The sequence below is a fragment of the Amphiura filiformis genome, chromosome 8 (assembly GCF_039555335.1).
Source record: "Amphiura filiformis chromosome 8, Afil_fr2py, whole genome shotgun sequence".
In the NCBI taxonomy this organism is placed as follows: Eukaryota; Metazoa; Echinodermata; class Ophiuroidea; order Amphilepidida; family Amphiuridae; genus Amphiura; species Amphiura filiformis.
In genome coordinates, this window is record NC_092635.1 from 50,177,930 (window position 1) to 50,205,640 (window position 27,711).

General features: G+C 35.8%; 1 protein-coding gene across 1 annotated transcript; it reads right to left on the reverse strand.

Annotated features, from left to right (window-relative positions):
- Nucleotides 1-8,601: 8,601 nt before the first annotated feature.
- LOC140158389 (cadherin-23-like) lies at nucleotides 8,602-27,423 on the reverse strand. Its single transcript, XM_072181481.1, has 22 exons — nucleotides 27,395-27,423; nucleotides 27,061-27,217; nucleotides 26,781-26,933; nucleotides 26,329-26,457; nucleotides 25,783-25,979; nucleotides 25,484-25,643; nucleotides 25,202-25,354; nucleotides 24,727-24,876; nucleotides 24,184-24,380; nucleotides 23,884-24,043; nucleotides 23,605-23,757; nucleotides 23,179-23,325; nucleotides 22,627-22,823; nucleotides 22,329-22,488; nucleotides 22,064-22,216; nucleotides 21,604-21,756; nucleotides 21,106-21,302; nucleotides 12,883-13,042; nucleotides 12,135-12,281; nucleotides 10,205-10,348; nucleotides 9,496-9,695; nucleotides 8,602-8,695 (listed from the first exon to the last, which is right to left on the reverse strand). Exons 1-22 carry the CDS (start codon nucleotides 27,421-27,423, stop codon nucleotides 8,602-8,604), a joined length of 3,390 nt encoding a protein of 1,129 aa, XP_072037582.1.
- Between the last annotated feature and the right edge of the window lie 288 nt (nucleotides 27,424-27,711).

Sequence of the window (27,711 nt, forward strand, 5' to 3'; positions counted from 1 at the left end):
CTGGCTGATAGATCCATCAGTGTCGCCGGTGATTGTCGTTTCCCTGTAGCTGGTGTTAAGCGCTGGAACTCATTACCAACAGAAATCGGACTTTCGCCATCGGTCACTCTTTTCAAACAGAGACTCAAAACTTATTTATTCTGAACTGTTTTATTCTGAACTGGTTTTCTTATGTATTTGTTTTTTACTGTAAGCGCAACGATGCTTTCTTTGCAAATTGCGCACTAAGAACTTTGTAGTAGTAGTAGTAGTAGTAAGGAAATACCGCTAGCGACCAATCACACTAGCACGCAATCATGCGATGTCCAAATATGGCGGCCAGCGTCCGCGTAAATTGTTCGAACGCGTAACACGTCACGTTACGTGGTCACTGTAGAGCGTACTTTTAGCTACGTCACGAGACGCGGTCATTATACTTTTTCAATGACCTGCATTTGCGTCCGCATATTTAAAAGTTATTATCTGTGATTGGATCGCACTTGCTGCGTATATTAATGAAGTTACGAATTCTTAATTGTGACCTGCTACAATGAAATGAGTGTTAAGTCGCAAGTTGGTAGTTTAAAGATGTTCTGGCTACTGAATTGATGTTTTTTGTTTGATGCACAGTGCACACCAATGTACAAGCCAGTAGTATGTCCTTTGTGAATGGCACATTGTGCCCTTATTCACAATGGACATACAGACATACTACTGACTTGAGGTTAAATACCACTAATTATGTATTGGTTTCAATGGAAAAATGGCTAATTTCTGGTGGAATTTTCTCATATTCAGAACTCTCACAGTTAAATGCCACTAATATCAGGTGAAACTATATGATTTAGATGCCAAATGATCAAAAAACTCAACATAGGTTGACCTGAGACTTTCCTTGTTTTAACGCACTGAACTGTAAACACCTTAAAATGGCAGTGCGCCCTCGAAGCTGAAAGTTACAATATGGCAGGGCGAACATTTACTAAAAACCAAAACCATGCGTATGAATTTTGGTACTATATTGTAATTTACAATAAAAATGTCATGTAATGAGAGAAAATATACCATTTTGAAGCATCAAACCCTAAAAAGTACTTTTTTGGCTATATAACCTGACCAATTTCAGCGATTTTAATACAGTCTTTTCAGATGCCATGCAAACAAATAGTTACTCATTGTATTTCCATGTATCACCCAGGCCTATTAGTGGCATGTAACCTTGAACAGGTGCATGTGAAACAAAGACCACCAACACAGAAAACAGGACATCTAAAAACTACCAACTCGTGACTTTATGCATATTTTATTGTAGCAGGTCACAATTAAGACATTAAGTTTAAACATTAACACAACTAATTAGGCTGATTCCTATTAAGTGCAAGTTGGAACATGTGTAAACATTGGGCCATTCAATTTAAATCCACACTCCCCCTGTGCAAGATTTAGCTCAAGTCTTCCACAGAGTTTTGAATAGAATAAACAATTATGTAACTTCCATTTGAAATGCTCACTCAAATTGTAAAGCCATACTACAGGGGGAGTATGGGCTTCAAAATGATTAACCCTGACCAGCTACTTTTGAAAAACATGCTCCCCCTGCGGAAGATATTTACACAGGGGTAGTGCGGATTTCAAATGGAATAGCCGATTACAAGTATGCTAACAAATCAAGTTAGATCTAAATTAACCAAATTAATTGTAAAAAGACATTAAAGCTTTAAACTTACTGTAACAACAACTGTCCCTGCATCAGCCTTTTCATCAACTGCTCCTATGTATACTTCTTCCGTAAATTTGGGATCCAAGTCCTCCACACTGATTGTAACCATAGTGAATGAACTGCATACTGTGATAACTGTTGTATCTGTCAACAAAACCTGCAAAAGACATTTTATCAAATCACTTTTTTTTATTATTGGTAGAAGTTTAAACTGTTACACAAAACAAAATTTGTTCACTTACATGAGCTTTTGACACGACGACACTGTGTCTTTTCCAAACTGATGGAATTTTATTGATCTTGGTTGTCACTTTTTTTTTAAAACTTTTTTAAACTGTTTTATGTTAAATTCCAGTTGAAACACAATTTGGCCTGAAATGAAAAAAATTTTGTTTGGAATTCCAAAATATTCCACACCTTTTTCCAGTGGCATAGCTAGAGGTTGCGGCGCCCAGGGTGAGGATACAAAATGGTGGGACCCCAAATGGTAATTATTAATTGTTGACCCAAATTTTTGCTGCCCAGAGCTCTCAAGAATCTAAAATGTGGGGGTGGGGGGTAGATATCAAAAATTTTCCACAATTTTTTTAAAAATCAATATAAAAATAGATAAGAATATGCTGTAGGTTTACTGCCATGTGCACAGTGTACCCCAATTGATACACTACAATAACAGCTATTTTTTTCACCAGAATCATTTCAGCGTGCCCCCCCCCCCCAAATGTGGTACCCAGGGCATGTGCCCCCCCCCCCACCTACATCACTGCATTTTTTCGCTTTTGTGGATGAAAATGGTTGGACTTAGAATGATTAAAACTTGAATTTGGAAAGAATTCTAAATTCTTTCTCAAAGGAGGCAGATTTCAAATGAACTTAGCCTTATTGCATGTAAATTCTACTTACTCCTAGTTCGTAAGTTTGGTCAAGGGCTAGTTTGGTTGAATCCATCACTTCCACATACAGTCTCAAAGTTTGGGCATCTGAAGAAGGGTCTACAAGGATATTAAACCCACCATCGGAAGTGTCATTGTATATTGCAGACGATCCATCAAAAATCTGTAAAATAATGAAACATAAAGCATTAGTAAGTCCGATGATTTACGGAATGGTTTGACATTCTGCAAACGAAACTACTTTTGCTAAAGAGGAGTGGGTCAATCCGAGTGATTAGGTTTGTAAAAAGAACGGTAAAATATTGATTCAGAAAATAGGGATGGAGCTCCCAAATAGGTTGTCAAAAGATATCACAGTGAGTACCACCATTACATTATGGTTCTAACGACTGGACCCCTCTTGCTGGTTACATCTCAGGACTGAATTGTCTGCCCTGTGAAATGTTCATGGTAGCTGACAATGTCCATTTCTTATTCACTTTCTTTAAACCTTAGCAGCTAAAATCAAGCAGTCTACATTGCAATGATTTGTACAATAAATATAAACCTATCATTCAAGGGGTTCCCAAATATACAGGGGGGGTCATCAATTTTGAAAAGAAAAATAGGGGGGTCATAAAATTTTTGACCAAAATGTAGGAGTCACAAGATGACCACATATAGTGTGTTTATTTTATTTAAAAAGATTGATTTCAATACAATTTTAGCCTGTTTAGGGGGTAAGGTGTATCAGTGGTGGGGGGGGGGCATAAAATTTTTGTTGCTGAAATAGGGGGTCACAATTTTATTGACGCCGAATTTTGGAAAATTTGGAACCCCGCCATTTGAAGAAAATGAAAGCCCCAGACTCATCTTGTATTCTTGCTCTATATTCAACATAATTTATCATGATTATTATACTATGTACTGGTGTACTCACCTTGTCTGGATCCATACCAGTTAGAACCAAGCGATCCACAGTACCACTGCCCAACACAAATCTATCTTCAAGAGTCACCTGCCCCGTGTAAAGCTGCATATCAAAGCTGGGACATTCATCATTGACATCACTGATGTACACTATGACAGTGACACTAGTAGTCCTATAGGAGGGACACAAGATTTTTAAATCATATTATTAGGGCAAGCACACTGAATTCACCATTAAAAACTTATGTATGATTTGCCATGGATGTCTTCTGGCTACACATGCATCTTACACATACACACACCCACACTACGTGCAATAGCCTCCATGTGGATGCTGTTTAGGACTATGCAAACATGGACGTCCAAATCCATACTCAATCAACATACCGAGGACGTTTTCCACCATTTTTGGGGGGTATTTTAGTGGTTATAGAATTTAACCTAGTAACTGCGAACGTTATATCTAATATAATAATAGAGGAAGTATTTCGCAAATACGTTATACATGCATTTGCGGTGGTTTGCAGACCTCACCGAGGACGGCCACCCATTGCCGAGTGGTCCACGGTTGGAATGTGGCGTGTGTGTCCTCGATTGAAGGCGATTGCGCACACACCCCACATCCCTCTCCCCCACACATCCATAAATATGCACCAGACTTACCTGAATGGCTCTGTACCTCTATCCTGTGCTTCCACTACCCAGTACACACCCCACCCTACACACCCACAAAACAGACTTACCTGAATGGCTCTGTACCTCTATCCTGTGCTTCCACTACCCAGTACACACCCCACCCCACACACCCACAAAACAGACTTACCTGAATGGCTCTGTACCTCTATCCTGTGCTTCTACTACCAAGTTATACTCCTCCTGTGTCTCGTAATCAGTTGTAGGTTCTTTGACTGTTATAAAACCACTCTTTGTATCAATTTGAAATGTATCACCTCCTCTGGTAAGCTTATAGAATATTTGGCTAGGCCCAGGGTTACGACTTTCAGCTTCAACCTGGTAAAGTCAAGAATAAATTTAGTAAAACTTGAGAATATCTGTTGCCATTCTAATCTTAGGGCTAGCATTAGGAATAGGATTGGTAGCTTTTTCACATATTTCAGTTTTAAAGAATATACATATCATTTAACTGAAATTTTAAAATCCAAACTAATATCAGGGAAAGAGTAAAGGTAACATTTTTGCATCTAAAATCACAAAAAGATGGATTTTGATGACATATTAAAACTAATAAGATTCAAAACAGGCTCTCATACTTACAGGGGCATATTTTTTTGCTATTTTATTCAAGTGATACAATTTTAATACTCTATGCCCAAACATTAAGGAATTCCATGCATATGCAATAGGGTACACAATCTCAAAGATGGGTGTAACCGTCCAGTTTTCATCATATTTTGCGTGATATTTCTAAAAAGAAAATTGAATATCTGAGTGGAAGAAGGGCCCAACTCCATCAAAACTGTTTTTGAGATATTAAGAAAAAACTTAATATTTCGAAAAGTTTTATAGGCAGAATGTTTTCACCTTTAGTGGACCTTTAATACATGAACATACAATATTACATACATTCAAAATTATATATGATGTTTCCATGGCAACGGTACAGGTCTTAATACAATCTGGAGTTGGGCCCTTCTTCCACTAATATACTGCAAGTGCCAGTTCCATAAACAGATGTGTTATAAATAGCTGCAGAAATTTGGTAATTATCCATTAATTGCACAAGTAGAAGCATGTAATATGTTAGGAAGAAAGTTTATTGTAGTGAAAAGCAGATTTCATGGATGAACAAAATTCCTCTTTAACCCAATATCTGTGGAAGAAGGGCCCAACTCCATGGAGTTGGGCCTTTCTTCCATGAAAACCATGATTAAGTGTACATGGAAGACTATTTAGAGAGTGGATTTTGGCTCATCTTTCACACACAAGGAAGAACAGTCTGCTGGCAATAAAATGCTGGGTCTAACTCATTTTTGTAAAAAATTGGAGTTGGGCCCTTCTTCCACTCAGGTATTCAATTGTTCAATAACATTTTTCCTGAATTATCAACCATTTTTAAGCATCTTCAGAAAATTTTACAGATTTGTTAATCTTCAACATATCTCAGAAAATGCCTTTAAAGTTGCTGCAGGCATTATAATCTCTACAATTTCAAGTCTCAATAAACCTACATCCTATAATAAAATCCACATTACCCTAGACCCTCCCTCGGGTCCGTGGAGAACGACTGGTAATGTAGATTACATAGCATTAAAAATCAACCCAATACACGGACCCTCCCAGTCTGTAGGCAATTTGACTTCCAGCTCCCACAAACTGCTGGAAGTTCACTTTTACGGATTTGGAGTCACGCAATCTTTCTATATACCACGTCCATGTTTTCACTACATTAACGTTTGTGTAGCGACTAAACAACGATATTGTATCCGACCAATCAACGCAGCTTGGCAGCGGGATATTTGAAAAGGCTTCCCTAGCTAAATAATGTGCAAACATTTGCAAACCGCACGCGATAATGTACATAATATGGACAATAGGCCTAAGTCCGAGTCGAGTGGTTGCCTTTTATTATTGCGCTGTACCATGGGTCTATCAGACGCGTGCCACTTGAGCTCAATACCTCTCAGTTGTTGACAAGTGTCCCATCCGATCTTGCGCCACATCCCGCGGCATAGCTTTGTGCTACCATATTTGAATTGAAACTGGGCGGGGCTTTCGTAATTGACAGCGGAATCACCGTGCTTCGTTGAACGAATATTTGGAAGTGAGATCTCTAACAGATTGGACCAGTCTCGGAATCAGCGCTCAATGGACTTTCGCGTTCACTTATAATACGAGTATATTTCTATATCATGTATATTGATGCATGGTTGACTGTGGTGGGTGTAATTAGTGGGCGTCGATTTGTGGATGAAGAGGAATGGGTTTTTGGCATTGAAGAAAATAAGGGGGGGGTTGGCATTTTTTTTTCATAAGGCATTACGTAATTATTTATTGTTACATTATCCAGAGATGGAATCGAACCGAGACTGGGGGCCAGTCTACATTACCCCTGTGGAAGATGTTCAAAATATTTTCCACAAGGGGAGTATCAATTTCAAATGTAATCAGCTCCATTCAAATTTCATACACCCTATGAAAACAATTCAACCTGAATCTTCCACAAAGGGAGGGTTAGTTTCATATAGAGTCGGTTAAAGTGCTAATTCCATTTGAAATTCATACTCCCCCTATTTAAGATAAATCCAAAATCTTCCACAGGGGGAGTGTGGACTTTAAATGGATTATCCCATTATATTACCATGACAACAGGTGTTCCTGGTGGTGCTCTTTCCATAATAGTTGCATTGTATGATTCTTGAGTGAAAACTGGTGCTAACTCGTCTACAACTTGAATTATTACATTGGTGATAATGGCTTCACAGATGATGTCTGACACGGTTGTGGTATCTATTACTGCAATCTGTACAGTCATACATGGGATGATCAAAGAATATAGACAATACATCAGTTTGAGTCAGATGTGTTGTACCAAATACCGTATTCACCCCATTATAGTCCCATGTCCGATAATAATCACCCCCAAAAAAAAAAAAAAAAAAAAACCTTGGGAAATAAAGTCAAAAATTCTGAAAATATCTGATCATAATCCCACCTCTCTTTCAGATAATTTTTATTAGTTGCCAACTAAAAAAACACTAGGACTGCAATTGGGTCATTATGGTACAAAGTTTGCAGTGTTATTGAGTGTCAATACGAATACCCAGTTGTATACACATGTAATTTTGTACATACATGCATTTGTATGTTGGTGTACTGCAGTACTGTACACTGACAAGTTCTGGTCAAGGCAATAGAAACAAATTAGTTTGATCTTACGATCGACCATCAATGCTTGGTCAATCCTTATTATTTATGAAATAAATGAATTGACTATTGTTAATTGTGATTTCTTATGAATTTTTTCTTGTATTGATATTGAACAATATTAATTTAGCATTAATTCTGATTAATTAGTTGATGACTTATCAATAACAAGCATCAAAGCAGCATTGACGGTCGATGCAAAGATCAAACTAATTTGGTTCTGGTGCCTAAGAGCTGCAGGGGGTGTGTGAGTATTTCCTCTTATTGTATGATTGAAGAAACCTATAATTTTACTTATGTATTTTGCCACTTTTTTGAGCTGTCCCATTTTACCCTACCTGTACAGTGTAGTCAGTAGCAGTCAGCAGAGTAGGGTCCACAAGAACAATATACACCATCAAGAAATCCCCATCAGGACTATATGCCTCCTCCAAAGCAAATATATCATTGAAATTCAGCTGTGTAACTGTCCCAATAAAACCCTGTAGAAGAGAAATTAGGTACAATGTTTCAATTTTATTTTGTGTACCCTGAAATTGGCTACCTTGAGATGGATCAACTTTAATTTTGTTAAGGGTAGATGTGCAGCAAACTTTGGGAACTGAATTTTGGACAAAATAAGTCGCTTATGAACTTAAACTGATCTGAATTTTTTGTTCTAGTGAACTAAAATTGGGCCAAATTATAGGCTGTGGAGCTAAGAAATTTCAAATATTTTTTCAAATTTGAACTAAAGAGCTGATGAATTTTGTGAAACCCAAGCTAAAGAACTGGAGCATGATCCTTTGGAACTACTAGAAAGCCAAAAAAAAACCCACACATACCTGTACCTTCTTTACATATGAGTGACTCCCCCCCCCTTTCCAGTGTAATAACACACTTAGGTTAAAAATATGAACTTGATAAGACATTTTTTGTAAACTTCAAGGTTGTAAAATTTCCCCATACTTACACTAATGTCATCATCTGTAGAAACTAGGGCAAGTCTCTGCAGGTTGTCCATGACCACATATTTATCTTGCTCTGTAATTATACCATTGTAAGAGTCCGTTTCAAACATGGGACAGTTATCATTGGTATCACTGACTTGTACAATGACTGTGGTAGTTGAGGCTCTGTCAACAAACAAGCAAAAGAAAAAAACAATTATAAAAAATGGCATACCATATATAATTAAAACTGGTGCTTATTCTAATAGCAGGTAAAGGCCTGGTTTTACAGGCCAGAGTGGCCATCTCTCTTGGAGCCAGACTCTTCCATGTTTAAAGCTGCTGTGGGGTGTGCCACTCTTCCTGCACAAGTCTTTTTTCTGTGTCACATTTGATATGACAGGTTGTTTCAAAATTTTACACTGCAATTGTATTTAGTAAAGATTTGCAATTTAATAATTGCATTATGTGGATGAATATTTCTTAAAAACACAATATTATATTGATTATAACATTCATTAATAAAACCTGGGAAAAAATGAACAACATTTTTACATTGGTAATCACACAATGGTAAGTTTCATTACTTGAGTGATGTTTAAGATTTTTACCAACATTCATTCACATAGTTGAGTTCGGACCATTATGCTGAGGGAAGGAGACAAAGAGAGAATGAGAGAGACAGAGAGAGGAGAGGGAAAAGGAGAAAGGTCAGAGAAAATAGAAAATGAGAGAAATCAAGCGAGGGAGCAGTGGCATACCAACGGGGCAAGTTTCCCATTGTTTGAAATACTAGAACAAAATTGACCACAAGTTTTGATATGCATCTTCCATTTTGCCTGTTTTACACCACAGTTTTCCGCATTCCTGCATTAAAATTGACAATTTTGTCCTAATAAAGTCATTTTGATAGCAGGTGCAGCGTGACGAATTAGCAAATTCCCACCCTCACAGAAATGTTGCCTGACACACTACTAGAGACAAAGAGAACAAGGATGATAATTTTGAGGGTTTAGTGCAAGAAGTCCCTATCTGCAATTGCTGCCATATAAACATTTGACAATTTCTGCATTCTATATTGTACACATATGACACCTGGCAGCTATCGCAGATGAGGCCTTCTTGTAACTACTTGTAACTACTATTGATTTTTTCGGTTTGTGAATTGAGCATTTCTTACCTTGGTGGATTAGTAAGCCTATCTTCAGCTTCTACAACCAATGTATACTCAGTGACAACTTCAGCATTAGTTGTATCAGAATTGAGAGAGATAACCCCATTTGTGGAATCTATTGTGAAGATATTACTGCCGCCATTGTTCACAGATTTCAGACGATAGAAAATGTCATTGGAAGTAGCATCTTGTCGGTAAGCAAAAACCTAAACATAAAAAAATCAGTTCAAGAAATAAACGCAAATGAAATGTGAAATGTTGAATAGGAAAATAGCATTGGAAGTAGCATCTTGTCGGTAAGCAAAAACCTAAACACAAAAAAATCAGTTCAAGAAATAAACGCAAATGAAATGTGAAATGTTGAATAGGATGAAACACAGCATTTCAAAATGATATAGCCCCACCAATAATTGGATTAAATCACTATTGGTAAAATGTTTGAAAGAACCATAAAACTAAAAAATAAGTATGTACAACTGCTGATACATTTACTGATGACCAACTTTTCACAATTTTCTCATTTTTTTGTTGAAAATAGCCCAATTTTGCCTCACTGTAGTGAGGATTTTTCACCCCCCCCCCCTTGGGTTACAAATACAGTATCTACAAGTAAATAACACAGCAGATATTGCCTTCTTACATTTGTTCTACTATTATCTGTTGGTAATTAAGCAGATACTGCATTGCATTCTTGGAAGAGCTGCATTGTACTCACCTGTGTAACCATGGTACCAACATCATCCCCCTCCATAATGGATGCTTTATAATCAGGCGGGGAGAATACTGGAGCAAGACTATCAGAGATGGTTACTATGACATCTGTACTGCTTGTAGGACAAGATGCATCATCTAATGAAACCTGATCATGACAAATAAATCAGGAAGGGTCCTTCATTGAGATTAAGGTTGCAGGACTTGCACAACTACAGCAAATATGGTAACTATTTCAAGGTTCAAATCTAGCTACGTTATAGCTTAGGCAATACAGGGTGTATCAAAATTAAGTATACAGTTTGAAAAGTGCCGCTAGATTAAAATGTATGAGGTCTGTGGTCAAAATTCTCTAGTTGATAACTTAATCAACATCTTGTCCTCCTATAACTGAAAAATCACTGGCGTGTGACCAATAATAAGGATTTGGTGGCTATTTTTGTGAACCGAGTACAAAAAGCAGTTGCGCGAAGTCAATTAATATCAAAAAAACATACAAATCACAAAAAAGTCTCACCACTTTCTTTACTGTTTACAGTTATTGACAGTTTTAGTTTTAGTCTTCCACATGCCAACAATTCTTCTGTATGCAGATTTCGGCTCTTCTCAACATGGCATTCACACCACGTCTAATGAGAGGTCTGTCCTGCCTGAGAATGTCTACTTGTGCAATTATGCATCTCTGAAGTTCATCAAGGTCTGCAGGAGGACTTGTGAATACATTTAATGCAAACTCTGCTTCATCGCCAATGAGGAAATCTTCCAGGAAACGTAGAGGACGGGCAAGAAGTCACTGACAGAACACAGTGCGACGTTGGTGATCTGCTTGCTGAAGTTGATGTCTCCTTATCGTCTGAATAAGGATGACATCGCAAGTTATAAACGAGTCATTCTGTTATTCTTGGTATTCCAAGTCCATTTCGATGGCAGCTAATTTGACCTCCTGCTTCCACCGCCTGCAGAGTGTTACGGACTGCTAGGATATTAGCAGCAGATCTTCCAGTTCGGGGGCGACCACAATGTTCTCTGTTCAGATTACGACTCGTTCCAGTTATCTGATACTTCGCAACATTTTTGTAAATAGCGCCACGTGAAGGGGGCGTGCATTTGGGTACTGCTGACGAAATCTCCGAGGCACTTCTGCTAGACTCTGGGTGCGATGGTACACTGCAATAAGGAAGGCCCTTTGCTCTGGCGTGTACTGTGGAGTATCCATTTTAATGTTGCTATTCTCCTTGTCAAGTAAAACCTAGCATATGTAAGGAGATAGTTGCCCATATTTACCAAAAGTCACGTGTTATGTAACTCACACATGCACAGGATTGGAACCCTAATGAAATGATCTGTACACCTGCATGTGTCTCTTGGCTGCACAACAATAACAAGCACCGGGCATTTAAACCCAATTGACTCGCGCAACTGCTTTTTGTACTCGGCTCACAAAAGTAGCCACCAAATCCTTATTAATGGTCACACGCCAGTGATTTTTCAGCTGTAGGAGGACAAGATGTTGATTAAGTTATCAACTAGAGAATTTTGACCAAAGACCTCATACTTTTTAATCTAGCGGCATTTTTCAAACTGTATACTTAATTTTGATACACCCTGTAGAGTACCGAAGTGATGACGTCACAAAAAACTTTTTTTGCATTTCAGCATTTTGAATACCAATATGCAATACGCATATTGTATTGTGGGAAGGAATTTCGGTACAAATTGACATCCGGTAGAGAAACCCAGGATATGCGTATTGACTATTGTTAACTGTGATACCATTTAATCTTTGTGAACATGGACTTTGTGAACAATTTAATTGAATGTCAAAAATAATTATTTGTGATAGTGTTTATTTTTTTTATCTTTCTTACAAGTCTTGGCAACATCAAACAGATAAAATACTACAAAATCTTTATCGCCCATTGTTTTATACTGACCTTTAATGTGTAAACAGCACCATCCAGTATTCCTGTTTGATTGACAAGTTTGATTGACATGTACAGCGATCTCACTTCTGATGGTGGTGTAGTCTGTACCAATTCAAAACTTGGATTGCCCACAGAACTTACAATCCCAGTAAATACCTACAGTAGTAAATCAACATAAATAATATTATATTATGTACAGGCACCTATTTCAATGCCAAAATTGGTCAAAATGAGGACAATTCAGGTCTAAAACAGGCCAAAGGCAAGAAGCATATCACACATTTTTGTCAAATTTGAGCTGGAATTTCAAGCCATGAGGCAACTGTCTCCTGTTTTTTACACTATTTGCTTCCTCTTTGCTTCATCTTACAGTTATCACGAAACTGTGGACATCATTGGTGTTCTGTGTACACAGTTGTGAACAAAATATTATATCAATGTCCTTGTTTGGGGTACTTATCAATTCAAAAAGGATTTTTAAATTATGTTTTGACATAATGAACCTGACCAAATCTGGATTTTGAGCAACTACCAATAACTGTTCCAGATTCTCATCAACTGCAACACACACCGCATATATACATATACAATTTGAATTACAAAGAGGATTTGAGCAAGCATTGGCATAATATAACTTACTGGATCCTGAGCAACCACCATTAGCTGTTCCAGATTCTTATCAACTAACCCATACATATATGCACACACAATTTGAATTACAGAGGATTTGAATCAGTATTATCAAAATGCAACTTACCGAGTCTGGATCCTGAGCAACCACCATTAACTGTTCCAGATTCTCATTAACTACATATACATCTTGCCTGGTTATGTTGCCATAGTAAATTGTCTTTTCAAACATAGGGCAATTATCATTAGCATCTGTCACTGTCACAAACACACTAACTGTAGATGACCTGCATTGATGAAAAGTATGAACAGCATTAGTATAGACGAATCCAACGAGCCAAGTCATAGTCAGGATTTGGTCGGCCATTACTGGGTCCCCGCAGCACCAAACTGGTGTTGTAACTGCCCAAAATTGGGTGGATTAAAGCCGCTTAAAATTCGATGTTAGATTCTTTTGTGTTGTAAACTGTCATCATTCTTTTGTCTATGTGTAACACGGGTGATAGAATGCAGTTTAAAATACCCTCCAAGGCCGCATCATTTCACATTTTAGGTGAGATGGAGCCGACGGGAACCGAGCTATGGTTGCCATTGAGGTGTAGGAATGCGTGAAATTGGATTCGTCTATAGATGAGTTCGTCAGTTGCAACGCATAGTGGCATAGAGTGATTTTTCCAAATTTTCCGTTTCACATAGTGACGTAAAGGTTTAGAGCTAGCTCTATCCTATAATTGTATTCCTTTTTAACTATTAAAGATACATTTTAATATAGAGTTGAACCTTAAACTTCAACTTCAAATTAAATCGGGCCACTGAGAGATATTAGAGGAGTATCGACTCTGTTATTAGCAACATATCCTTCAAACACATTTTTCTCGGAACGAGTTGACCTATGTTGTCACATGTTTACATAGACAAACAAGTATCTAGACCATTGACTGCCCATCCCTAACCATGGCGTTACGTGAAGCCAAATATCCATGGTGATTTTGACCGGATGACTATGCGTGGAGAAACAGAAATCCCTCAACGTGTACAAGTCTGATAAAAAGCTGCGCTCATTTATGTCTTTGCCAAAATTGTGGCTATGCAGCGTCAACTTTACCACACGCACCAAAGTCAGTGGTCTAGATACTTGTTGTCTGGGCATGTTTACATTCAGCATGCCCCTCAAAACTAGAAATTTCAATTGAATGAACACAGCCTGACACATCGTGACGATTTTTTTGCGTACACTGTGCGATGTACGCCAGTGTGTGTGACTGTGCTTGCATAGCACGGAAGTGAATTCAACCATGCCAACTCACTCCTGATTGGTTAGTATTTTAATTATTGTATCCAAGGTTGAGTGTTTTCACGTTGTAGTTTGAAATACGCGATATACGATCGTGGTTGGATCAAGTACAGCTGTTGAAAGCTGTGTTCATTCCATTGAAATTTCTAGTATAGGGTTTCACACAAGGTAAATTAATATAGAGTGTCTATGGCAAGCAAGTTTGATAACATTTTTGGTATTATTTGCTTTGAAAGTAAATTTAATGCAAAAATATCAACTTCCTCCATGTAGACTATAGGGTCTTTTGCCCTGCAGTTTTTTCTTCAGACCAACAGAGAGGGCATACCAAAAACAAACAAATGTCAAGTCACTTATACAAACATAAGAATATTTAACCCCAGACAAAATAATGAAATTGGAAGCAATGATTTGCGTCTTTGTCAGACGTTCAACAGACATATATGATTTATTTGCAATAAGTATGTAACACAAATATATAGCATGCATATAAGGAATCAGCACCCAAAACCTGGACTTATTAGCAAAACGATATTTAGATTTACAAAGGACCCTGATGAACTATCAAAAGTCACCACCCCAGTGACCTACACAGTAAGGGCTTATAAATATCTTAAAATAAACAAGAATATTTTAGAGGACCTAGATGAAACCTATCTTAAGTCACCACCCTTGTGACCCCTACAGAGGGAGCTGAATAATATCTTGTTAATAGAAAATATAAATATAAAATAAGGAATATTTAATATAGCACCCCAGATGACCTATCTGAAATCACATCCCCAGTGAACTACAAAAAGGGAGATTATAAATATCCAAAACAAAGAGCACAGCCAGTAATATAAAATGATATGTGCTGAAACCTTTAACAATATTTGTGCATGCAAAATATATAATATATATTCCTGTAAGATGGTTTCCAGGAATCGTACATTCATATATATAGGGAAATCCCTGACAGGTTAAATTGGATACTTGATCCATACTAAAATGTCTACATACTTTAATTTGTGTGCATTTCTTATCCATACTTAAATAGATATATGTTTCAAATTAGAAAATCTCTGCCAGCGGATTTTTAATTTGTTTAAATTGATGCTAATGCTTTAGCATTGCTCACTTCAAATGACATGGTTAGACATGTGTGTATTTTTAATCAACTACAGCTATCTCGTCCTTTTCTTTTAAATTTTTGTTTGAAAAGCTATAACATAAGAGATAACATTTAGATATATGCTTATTAGCCCAAGGAGAGAGATTCCGCCGAGATGTACATTTTACACGATGAAGTTCAACTATCCGCAGGAAGTTCTTGATTGATATAGCAAAGGAAGGCACCTATCAAGAGTTTCATGATTTGAGCAATTTACCGCTCTCAAAAGGAATTAGACGACTGCACCAAACCAATCATCAAATCACGAATATCGTGACCCACCTTTGCTCTATCAATTACGTTAGAATTGCTTCTTTAACTTTAACATAGAAACTTAAAATTTTCTTTATAAATTTTTCCGCACCACCACTACCATACTCTCAATATGAAAAATTGCAAAGGGAGTGGTGGGTGGAAAGAAAATTTTTAAACACAACCTAGTCTTGTTGAATCTGACAAAATAATGACGAAACAAGAAATGATCGGAATGCAAAACATCGCCTGTGTACCACGTGACTTGGCAACAGTACACAAATTCACACAATAGGCCTTACCAACGGGGACCACAGCATTTATTCTGCAGGGGTTAAATTGGTTTTCAATTGATGGGATTGAAAACGTTATTAACCCCAGACAAAATAATGAAATTGGAAGCAATGATTTGCGTCTTTGTCAGACGTTCAACAGACATATATGATTTATTTGCAATAAGTATGTAACACAAATATATAGCATGCATATAAGGAATCAGCACCCAAAACCTGGACTTATTAGCAAAACGATATTTAGATTTACAAAGGACCCTGATGAACTATCAAAAGTCACCACCCCAGTGACCTACACAGTAAGGGCTTATAAATATCTTAAAATAAACAAGAATATTTTAGAGGACCTAGATGAAACCTATCTTAAGTCACCACCCTCGTGACCCCTACAGAGGGAGCTGAATAATATCTTGTTAATAGAAAATATAAATATAAAATAAGGAATATTTAATATAGCACCTCAGATGACCTATCTGAAATCACATCCCCAGTGAACTACAAAAAGGGGAGATTATAAATATCCAAAACAAAGAGCACAGCCAGTAATATAAAATGATATGTGCTGAAACCTTTAACAATACTTGTGCATGCAAAATATATAATATATATTCCTGTAAGATGGTTTCCAGGAATCGTACATTCATATATATAGGGGAAATCCCTGACAGGTTAAATTGGATACTTGATCCATACTAAAATGTCTACATACTTGTGTGCATTTGTGTGCATTTCTTATCCATACTTAAATAGATATATGTTTCAAATTAGAAAATCTCTGCCAAAGAAGTTAATGGATCATGCAAGAACTGAATGAGAAATAAACTTCCCAATCCCCCAGATTTTTAAACATATTCTATTTATTCTTTAATTTTCATCAGTTAAGCCTGGGGGATATGGGAAGCTCTCTGGATGTTCTTTTGCCTGATATATCGGAGACCAAACGGTGTCTGTGAGTGTAATCCCCTACCCATAGTGGTTTTGTCAATATTACGCATATCTGGATGAACTATATCTGTGGGTAATGACACGATAACTCTGCTCTACTAATTTTGTGTGCCACTTGTTTATATTTCTGGTACATCTAAGCCCCGCACCATGTTTGTTATCATCAAGCGAGAAGTGTGCCATGCTATAAAAGTGTACAGAGAACTAGGATAACATGCCTATTCTATAATACAATAGGTCAACACACTTCTTGAATCAACGTGATAACTAGGCGGCTGCGCAACCTCACGAAAAAACTTGAACACAATTTTTTGATTTTGATTTTGTTGAACAAGAAAAATTTGAGGGCATAGTACTTGGCCCCTGCCTAGGCTATCCCATGCCAACCTGGAGTTGATTCCTTCCTTAGTATTAACACACTTAATCGATCAAATCCCACATGCTAGACCGGCTTTCAATAAATATTTATTAAATAAAATACAATAGGGCAATTCATGGTTCTGAACAAGATGATCGTTTAAAACAATTCAAAACAAAACAAAAACAAACATTCATGCTTCTGAAGCAGCAACTTGACACGTTCCTTGCTTATTAACTTATACCAATCTGACAACCTAACAACTGAAAGTATAATTGATGGCTGTACAAGTGTACATACCTGTCAAATGTTCAGAATGTCAGAAGATTGATTGCAGCAACTGCAGGACTTTGGGGACAGAGGTCTATTGGTCAGATGACATTCAAAACCAAATAGACTGTCCCTTGTGAATGCTCAACATGCAACATCTTGGATTGGACAGGCAGAGTTGAAACATCACTCTTACAATCACAATACCAGGTCAGTCATATTACTTATGACCCACAAGACAACGACGACGTACAATTGTACGTGATTTGTGATTCTTACCATTGTACACCATTTTATGTTTTTAAAAGCACTTGACATGATTCTTCCATTTTACGTAGTTTGTAGATAAAGCAACGTGCAACATTCAGTGTTAATTCAAAATGTGCAAATATAAGTCATTGATTGCTGCAATGTAGCTGCTACGTGGCTCCATGTCTAACTGAAGTAAACCCATTATCATGATTATAGGTAAATGCTTGATGAAGAGATCACCGTCAAATATTATTGTGGTCATAAACAAATCTCCAGTCTCACGACAAGCAAGTTGAAACAACACGTATTCACTCCTGTTACCCAGGATATAATCTGCAATGAAGAAAACAGAAAAAGGGAAGCAAATTGTGCAAGCAAAGGCTTTTGCATATATACAAGCCTGATTATTAATAAAACTTCCTTACTATATACTAAGGAGTTGAAAATTGAATTGATCTTGAACATGATTATTTTTCCATTTATTTTGTTTATTTATTTACCTCTTTATTTACTTTTCAACTTTTAAATATGCCAGAAGGTCCAAGTGGAAAGGCAGTGTGCTCTGTTCCCACTATCTAGGCGAGCTTCACAAAGATGCTGCCAAGTAGAGTAAAACCAAATCTAGTAAAAACTATGCCGAGTTAATTTGGGCAAGTAAAAGGAATCGTACCAAGATCTACCAAACTTGTTTTACATCAGATGACTCTACAATTTTGCTTTCCTGATGATACATCTTCTATGAATTCCTTAAATGCCAACACCTATGCATATGTCAGAAAACCCATAAAACGATCTTCCAATTGTTAAATTATAGGGCTGCTACTCACTATTTTCTGTAATTTACGTACGAAGGACTCTTAACTTTGACCTTCACCGATTGCCTTGAATGACCAAAATCCAACAACCTTTGCATATGTCCGAAAAACGACCTCCAAAATTGTAAATTATAATGCTGCCCTTCGATGTTAGTATTTTTATGCCAGAAAGGAAATCTGTTCACATATCCTAACCCTTACCGATTGCTTAAACAATTTTCCAGGAATTTTCATGAAAATCCAACCAAAATTTGACTTCCAGTAATTCAAGCTTTTCCAAGAGCCACTAACATTCTTTAATCAGACTAAATGATTCACGAATATCCCACTTGTAATATCAGGATATCATATACCGCGCATCACTAATGCACATAGCGATGTTACTATATTGCATATCGCCCAACACTTGTTTACGATCTCTTGGCCATATCTTGGCTAGATTTTATGTTATTTTATTATTATTTTCCACTTCGGATGGGAATACAAACTGCTTGTAAATTTTCCCAACACTAATTACCGAAAATACGCCATAGCGCCCCAAAAGCACGGCCTGTGAATGACTCCTGTCCCACGATTGGACAAAGCAGGGGCATATTATGCAAAGCAGAGTCACAGCACATCTCGCATGATGTGATAAACATTTTAATCATAACTGCTCCTTATTGGCACTCAAATTTCGTTCCCTTTCGTTTCGGACACAACTTGATATCGCAATTTCAACAATGTAAATATCTTTGTTTATGTGATACATGTTCGAATGACGTCATATCATTAATAAATAGCTTATGTAATTTCTCGTAAATGGGTTGATCAATAATCTGTTGATAGCACGCCACAGAAATTGGCTATTTGCAAAATCCCCAGGACTGATTTGACGGTAAACAATTTACGCAATCATCGAGACCGCCATTTAGTATTGCCAAACCCATGATTTGGTAGCCCAAATGGGCTTAATTTCGATTTTTATTTATTTATTATTATTTTATTTTTTGCGACTTTTGACAATTTCCTGGCCTCAAAAAACCAATGATTAGGCCTAAGGAAAATTTTTTGCGACTTTTTAACATTTGGCTCCCATAAAGTTAAACCAAATTAAAACATTTTTGGAGACTTTTTGATTATTTGGCCAGCACTTCAAGCAAAAATTTTTTGGCAACCTGGATTTGGGTTCTGCTTGTGTGAATATCACAGTTTGAAAACTTAAAAACCGTGTCAAGTGAATAAAATAAATCGCTTTTCGACCCAATGTTATTTATACTTCCAATGCCCATTTTTACAAATGTGTTCTACCTTTAGGCTTTAGGCCTAGGCCTGCTACTAAAACCGGGATTGATTATAAAAGCAAATTTCTCACCGAATCAACTCATCATCTTGACTGCTCTCAACACCGCTGCGGATAACGCCCGACGCTGGGTGACCCGTTCACGTAAAATTGCCACATTCCGCATTTAAAATACCAGCAACTTCGCTCTCTATCATCACTCGGGTTAGTTTTGTCCAACTATTTGTATTATTATATAAAAATATTTAAGAGAATCCCAGACAATGTCACAATTTCCACTTGCCGCAGTACCATCACTATGATAATATTGACGACTTTACTTGATTGCTGCAGCTAGTTGTTTCGTGCGTAAATTCAACAACGATTTTCCGTTTCATGTAAAAAAGACTTTGGAATCGTAAGGGAACCAAACTGGACTATATCATTAGCCTATGATCGCACTTGTACTTTCATAACTGATGAATTATCAGCCATGCACCTGGCGAGATGCTCTCGGTGATAGCGCAAATAGACATAAAATTCAATCCAGCTGGTGGTATAGGCTCCTTTTCTCCCAATGTTCCACTCAAAGTTCTTGAAATTCCAAACCGCCGCACATATTTTGTTGTATTTTTCCGGCGAAAACCATCAATGAAAACACGGTCCATACGAAATATTGTTGTAAATACACTTCCAAATTAATATATAAAGCTACTGGGATTACTACTTATGAACGATAAATTGTAAAATATGCAAACTAAAAAACTTCCGAAAGAAAATTTTTTAAACACAACCTAGTCTTGTTGAATCTGACAAAATAATGACGAAACAAGAAATGATTGGAATGCAAAACATCGCCTGTGTACCACGTGACTTGGCAACAGTACACAAATTCACACAATAGGCCTTACCAACGGGGACCACAGCATTTATTCTGCAGGGGTTAAATTGGTTTTCAATTGATGGGATTGAAAACGTTATTTCATGTGTAATATGGCCTGCATTTCATTCAACAAGGTTTTGTATTTCACCAAATGAAAGTATTCATTCCACTGTATGAATAAAACCATTCATCAATATCTATTTTATATAACCCACACTGAGCGATTATCTGGCTTTGTGGTTCGTAAAAACACATAAATGCCTGATTTGGATGGGTGGCTGGAGGAAGATTTTAGTAAGCTTTGCATGTCGTGATAATATGGATATTAAATCCCATATGTAATTATTTTTCTTATTAACTTACCAAAGACAACAAAATAAATTGAAAATATCTAAAATGTTTCTTTTATAAGCAACACCCATGTCTGCAGTTGACAGTGTACTCTCTTTCCCTGCCTAATGTGTCTCTGTGATGCACTCTGTGATAAAATTGGGACTAAACATTTCTCATTGTATAAGTAGTAATTAATGTGAGCTTTGAGTAACTTTTATCAGTTCCCTGTATAATTCCTTACCTGATTGGATCCAGTCTTCTATCCTGGGCTTCTACTACCAATGTGTATAAGGCAACATCCTCTGCATTTATAGTATCATCTTTGACAGTGATTTCTCCACTTGTTTCATCAATTTTAAACTTGTCAATGCCATCATCAGAAGATGATCTTATGCTATATATAATGTCCTGAGTATTATCAAAGGTTTCTGCTAAAACCTGCAAATATATATTAAAATATAGTTAGGCACAATTGCCACTGGGCATATTATATGCAAAGTAGGAAGACCGATGCCCATATTGCAACACATCTTTTAAGAAAGAGTAAAACTAAAACATTGATTTTCATTTACATTGACAGTTTTTACCCAAACTGTAGTGTTACAATCAAAAATTTAATATTCAAGACATTTCTAGAAATTGTTAAAATCTAAATAGAAAGATTCTATTAAAAATAATTTAGTAGTTTTAAATTTAAATTAAGGTCGAGACAAATCAAGGATGTATACAGTGTAGTTACCGTAACAACTGGTGTATCAACAGCGCTTCCTTCTTCTACTGATGCAGTGTATTCTTCTTGGTCAAACATTGGTGAAAGGTTTGTTGCAGTTATGTTCACATTTGCAATATTAGTACTAGTACAGATGGGTTGAGTCATGTCTGTTAGTAACACCTAAAGTAATAATATCATAATACAATTTTACAAGGGATATTAATAAATATGTGAACTGTAATAAAGAAGATGAAGTACAACCTACATGATACATTGAAATGATTTACTTGACTAAATTGAACCTTTGAAACAATAATAGTGGAAACAGTTCATGTTTTCTCAAAATTAGTTCAAAACAATTCACCCAACGTATTCTGAATTTTTGAGTTTGAAAATTGATTTAATTATATCATAGTAGCATACACTCAGTACAAAAATAAGGAAGCAAAAAGAGCAAAAACTATTAATATATTGTTAAAAGATTTACCTGTATGGTGTAAGTCATATCAGGGACTAATTTGGAAAAGTCTCCCACTTTGATGTAATAGTCTCTCATATTTCCAACAGAACTTGGTGCTATTTCTACAGAAAATCCAGCTCCTGAATTGTCTATTACATCTGTAATGCCAATGAACTGACCCTGCAAAAACGAATAAAACAACAGCATTTTAAATGCCATAAGATTGTACAAAATCCACAATTTTATAATCATAATACTGAAACAGTAACATGTTTGTGTTGTCCATACTTACAATATCTTTATCTGCAGCTGACAGTACCAATCTCTGGCTGCTACTGGTCACAACATACACATCATGTGAAGATATCACACCAGTGAAAGCAGTATTCACAAATTCTGGACACTCATCATTTACATCTAGAATTTCAACAAACACAGTTGCTGTGGCAGACCTACAAAAAACAAATTGATAGTTTGATATTAACTTTCACAAATAATTCAAAATTTACATAAAAAATAGAATTTACACTAACAATTAATCATAATCATCAACTTTGAGTAACTTCTCAATTCCTTGTATAATTCCTTACCTGATTGGATCCAGTCTTCTATCCTGGGCTTCTACTACCAATGTGTATAAGGCAACATCCTCTGCATTTATAGTATTATCTTTGACTGTGATTTCTCCACTTGTTTCGTTGATTTCAAACTTGTCAATGCCACCATCTGATGATGATCTTATGCTATATACAATGTCCTGAGTATTATCATAAGTTTCTGCTGAAACCTGCAAAGATATGAGAATAGTACTCAATTACAATGGGAGAAAGATGAAAAGTTTCATTGTGTTGAATCTAACATTTGTAGTTGAGCATAAATGCCACTGTGCCGATACCTATATAATTTGCAGCACATATCATTTCAGAAAGTGTGAAGTTTCAAAAATAAAAGACTAATTTTCATTTACACATTAACCCAAACTGCCGTGTTAAAATTAAAAAAATTGAAAGTTTCTAAATATTTTCAAAAACCTAAGTCCTGTGATAATCAAAATCTAAATGCAGCAATTCTATTAAAACACGTTTAGAAGTTTTGAATTTAAAGGTCAGCAGACAAATCAAGGATGTATGAATCGTAATTACCGTAACAACTGGTGTATCAACAGCGCTTCCCTCTTCTACTGATGCAGTGTATTCTTCTTGGTCAAACACTGGTGAAAGGTTTGTTGCAGTTATGTCCACATTTGCAACACTAGTACAGATTGGTTGAGATGGGTCTGTTAGTGACACCTAATATTATAATAGTACAAAGTCAATAAATATGAGATATGTTATCAACAAGATGAACTAAAATTTGTATAATGCATTGTAATATTGGTTTGTTCAAGTTACATCAAATAAAAATTCTAGTAGAAACCATTTACGTTTCTGGTTATTCTAATGATAATCCACTTACCATTTTCAGAATTTGTAAAATTCAAAATTAAGTTTGAAATTCTAGTGTATCATAATACAGTGAAAATTAAGAAAATATAAAGAACAAAAATATTAACAAGTATAAAGATTTACCTGTATGGTGTAAGTCATATCAGGGACTAATTTGGAAAAGTCTCCCACTTTAATGTAATAGTCTCTTGTACTTCCAACAGAACTTGGTGCCGTTTCGACAGTAAATCCAGCTCCTGAATTGTCTGTTACAGCTGTACTGCCAAAGAACATACCCTACAAGAATAAAACAACAAAAACATTGTTAAACCCCTAATATTTAAATCCCTAATATTTAAAAATGTCTGCAATTTCACACTCATAATTTGATAACAATAACCTTTGTTAGTTCTCCATACTTACAATATCTTTATCTATAGCTGACAGAACCAATCTCTGGCTGCTACTGGTCACAACATAAACATCATGTGAAGATATCAGACCGGTGAAAGCGGAATTCACGAATTCTGGACACTCATCATTTACATCAAGGATTTCAACAAACACAGTTGCTGTGGCAGACCTACAAAAACAAATTGACACTTTGATGTAAACTTTTACACATAATTCAAAATTTACATTAAAAAAAAGAATTTACACTAACAATTAATCATACTCATCAGCTTTGAGTAACTTTTCTCAATTCCCTGTATAATTCCTTACCTGATTGGATCCAGTCTTCTATCCTGAGCTTCTACTACCAATGTGTATAAGGCAACATCCTCTGCATTTATAGTATCATCTTTGACTGTGATTTCTCCGCTTGTTTCATCAATTTGAAACTTGTCAATGCCACCATCTGAAGATGATCTTATGCTATATACAATGTCCTGAGTATTATCATAAGTTTCTGCTGAAACCTGCAGATATATGAGAATATTACTCAATTACAAAGGGAGAAAGATGAAAAGTGTCGTGTTAAATCTAACATTTGTACTTGATCAGAACTGCCACTGTGCTGATGCCAATATAATTTCCAGCACATATTATTTCAGAAACTGAATTTTCAAAAATTAAACACTAATTTTTGTTTACATTTTTTACTGCAGTGTTAAAATCAAAAATTGAAAGTTTCTAAATATTTTCAAAACATAAGTCCTGTGATAGTAAAAATCTAAATGGAATGATTCTATTAAAACCAATTTAGTAGTTTTAAATTTAGATTACGGCCAGCAGATAATTCAAAGATGTATAAATTGTAATTACCGTGACAACTGGTGTATCAACCGCACTTCCCTCATCAACTGATGCTGAGTATTCTTCTTGGTCAAATACTGGTGAAAGATTTGTTGCATTTATGTCAACATTTGCAACACTAGTAGTACAGAGTGGTTGAGATGAGTCTGTTAGTAACACCTAAAACCATAATAATACAAAGTCAATAAAATGGATATATTGTAAACAAGATGAACTAAATCTATATATAATGCATTGTAATATTAGTTTATTCAAGTTATTTTTAGATACAATTTCTGGTGGAAACAATTTTCATTCACCTTATGTTTCTGGTAATTAGTTCTAATGATAATCCTCTTACCATTTTCAGAATTTGTAAGGTTAAAAATTGAGCTTGAAAACAAATATTAAGTACAACATAGTACAAGGCTGCAGTGAAAATTAGGCTCCATTGAAAATCAAGGAAATGTAAACAACAAAAATGTTTACATGTATAAAGATTTACCTGTATGGTGTAAGTCATATCAGGGACTAATTTGGAAAAGTCTCCCACTTTGATGTAATAATCTCTTGTACTTCCAGCAGAACTTGGTGCAGTTTCTACAGTAAATCCAGCTCCTGAATTGTCTGTTACAGCTGTACTGCCAAAGAACATACCCTACCAGAATAAAGCAAAATAAAACATTGTTAAACCCATCATATATAAATCCCTAATATTTAAAAAAATGACTGCAATTTCACACTCATAATTTGATAACAATAACCTTTGTTAGTTCTCCATACTTACAATATCTTTATCTATAGCTGACAGAACCAATCTCTGGCTGCTACTTGTCACAACATACACATCATGTGAAGATATCACACCAGTGAAAGCAGTATTCAAAAATTCTGGACACTCATCATTTACATCAAGGATTTCAACAAACACAGTTGCAGTGGCAGACCTACAAAAACAAATTGATACTTTGATGTAAACTTTCACACATAATTCAAAATTTACATTAAAAAAATGGAATTTACACTAACAATTAATCATAATCATCAGCTTTGAGTAACTTCTCAATTCCCTGTATAATTCCTTACCTGATTGGATCCAGTCTTCTATCCTGGGCTTCTACTACCAATGTGTATAAGGCAACATCCTCTGCATTTATAGTATCATCTTTAACTGTGATTTCTCCGCTTGTTTCATCAATTTGAAACTTGTCAATGCCACCATCTGAAGATGATCTTATGCTATATACAATGTCCTGAGTATTATCAAAAGTTTCTGCTGAAACCTGCAGATATATGAGAATATTACTCAATTACAAAGAGTGTTAAATCTAACATTTGTACTTGATCAGAACTGCCACTGTGCTGATGCCCACATAATTTGCAGCACATATTATTTCAGAAACTGTGAATTTTCAAAAATTAAACACTAATTTTTGTTTACATTTTTTACTGCAGTGTTAAAATCAAAAATTGAAAGTTTCTAAATATTTTCAAAACATAAGTCCTGTGATAGTAAAAATCTAAATGGAATGATTCTATTAAAACCAATTTAGTAGTTTTAAATTTAGATTACGGCCAGCAGATAATTCAAAGATGTATAAATTGTAATTACGTGACAACTGGTGTATCAACCGCACTTCCCTCATCAACTGATGCTGAGTATTCTTCTTGGTCAAATACTGGTGAAAGATTTGTTGCATTTATGTCAACATTTGCAACACTAGTAGTACAGAGTGGTTGAGTCGAGTCTGTTAGTAACACCTAAAACCATAATAATACAAAGTCAATCAAATGGATATATTGTAAACAAGATGAACTAAATCTATATAATGCATTGTAATATTAGTTTATTCAAGTTATTTTTAGATACAATTTCTGGTGGAAACAATTTTCATTCACCTTATGTTTCTGGTAATTAGTTCTAATGATAATCCTCTTACCATTTTCAGAATTTGTAAGGTTAAAAATTGAGCTTGAAAACAAATATTAAGTACAACATAGTACAAGGCTGCAGTGAAAATTAGGCTCCATTGAAAATCAAGGAAATGTAAACAACAAAAATGTTTACATGTATAAAGATTTACCTGTATGGTATAAGTCATATCAGGGACTAATTTGGAAAAGTCTCCCACTTTGATGTAATAATCTCTTGTACTTCCAGCAGAACTTGGTGCAGTTTCTACAGTAAATCCAGCTCCTGAATTGTCTGTTACAGCTGTACTGCCAAAGAACATACCCTACCAGAATAAAGCAAAATAAAACATTGTTAAACCCATCATATATAAATCCCTAATATTTAAAAATGTCTGCAATTTCATACTCATAATTTGATAACAATAACCTTTGTTAGTTCACCATACTTACAATATCTTTATCTATAGCTGACAGAACCAATCTCTGGCTGTTACTTGTCACATACACATCATGTGAAGATATCACACCAGTGAAAGCGGAATTCACAAATTCTGGACACTCATCATTTACATCAAGGATTTCAACAAACACAGTTACCGTGGCAGACCTACAAAAACAAATTGATACTTTGATGTAAACTTTCACACATAATTCAAAATTTACATTAAAAAAATGGAATTTACACTAACAATTAATCATAATCATCAGCTTTGAGTAACTTCTCAATTCCCTGTATAATTCCTTACCTGATTGGATCCAGTCTCCTATCCTGGGCTTCTACTACCAATGTGTATAAGGCAACATCCTCTGCATTTATAGTATCATCTTTGACTGTGATTTCTCCGCTTATTTCATCAATTTGAAACTTGTCAATGCCACCATCTGAAGATGATCTTATGCTATAAACAATGTCCTGAGTATTATCATAAGTTTCTGCTGAAACCTGCAAATAATATGAAAATATCACTCAATTACAAAGTGAGTACGATAAAACGTGTCATTGTGTCAAACCAAGCATTTGTAGTTCAGCATAACTGCCAATGTGCTGATCCCTATATCATTTGCAGCACATATAAATAAAACAGTAATCTTCATTTACAT

What these genes read in the sequence shown, in the direction of transcription:
- LOC140158389 (XM_072181481.1), bottom strand. Translation starts at nt 27,423, where the DNA reads ATGCAGAGGATGTTGCCTTATACACATTG. An exon ending in AGAAGACTGGATCCAATCAG is followed by an intron (nt 22,489 to 22,626) that starts GTAAGGAATTAT and finishes TGTTTTTTGTAG; the next exon opens with GTCTGCCACAGCAACTGTGT. An exon ending in TTGGTACCATGGTTACACAG is followed by an intron (nt 9,696 to 10,204) that starts GTGAGTACAATG and finishes TTTTATGTTTAG; the next exon opens with GTTTTTGCTTACCGACAAGA.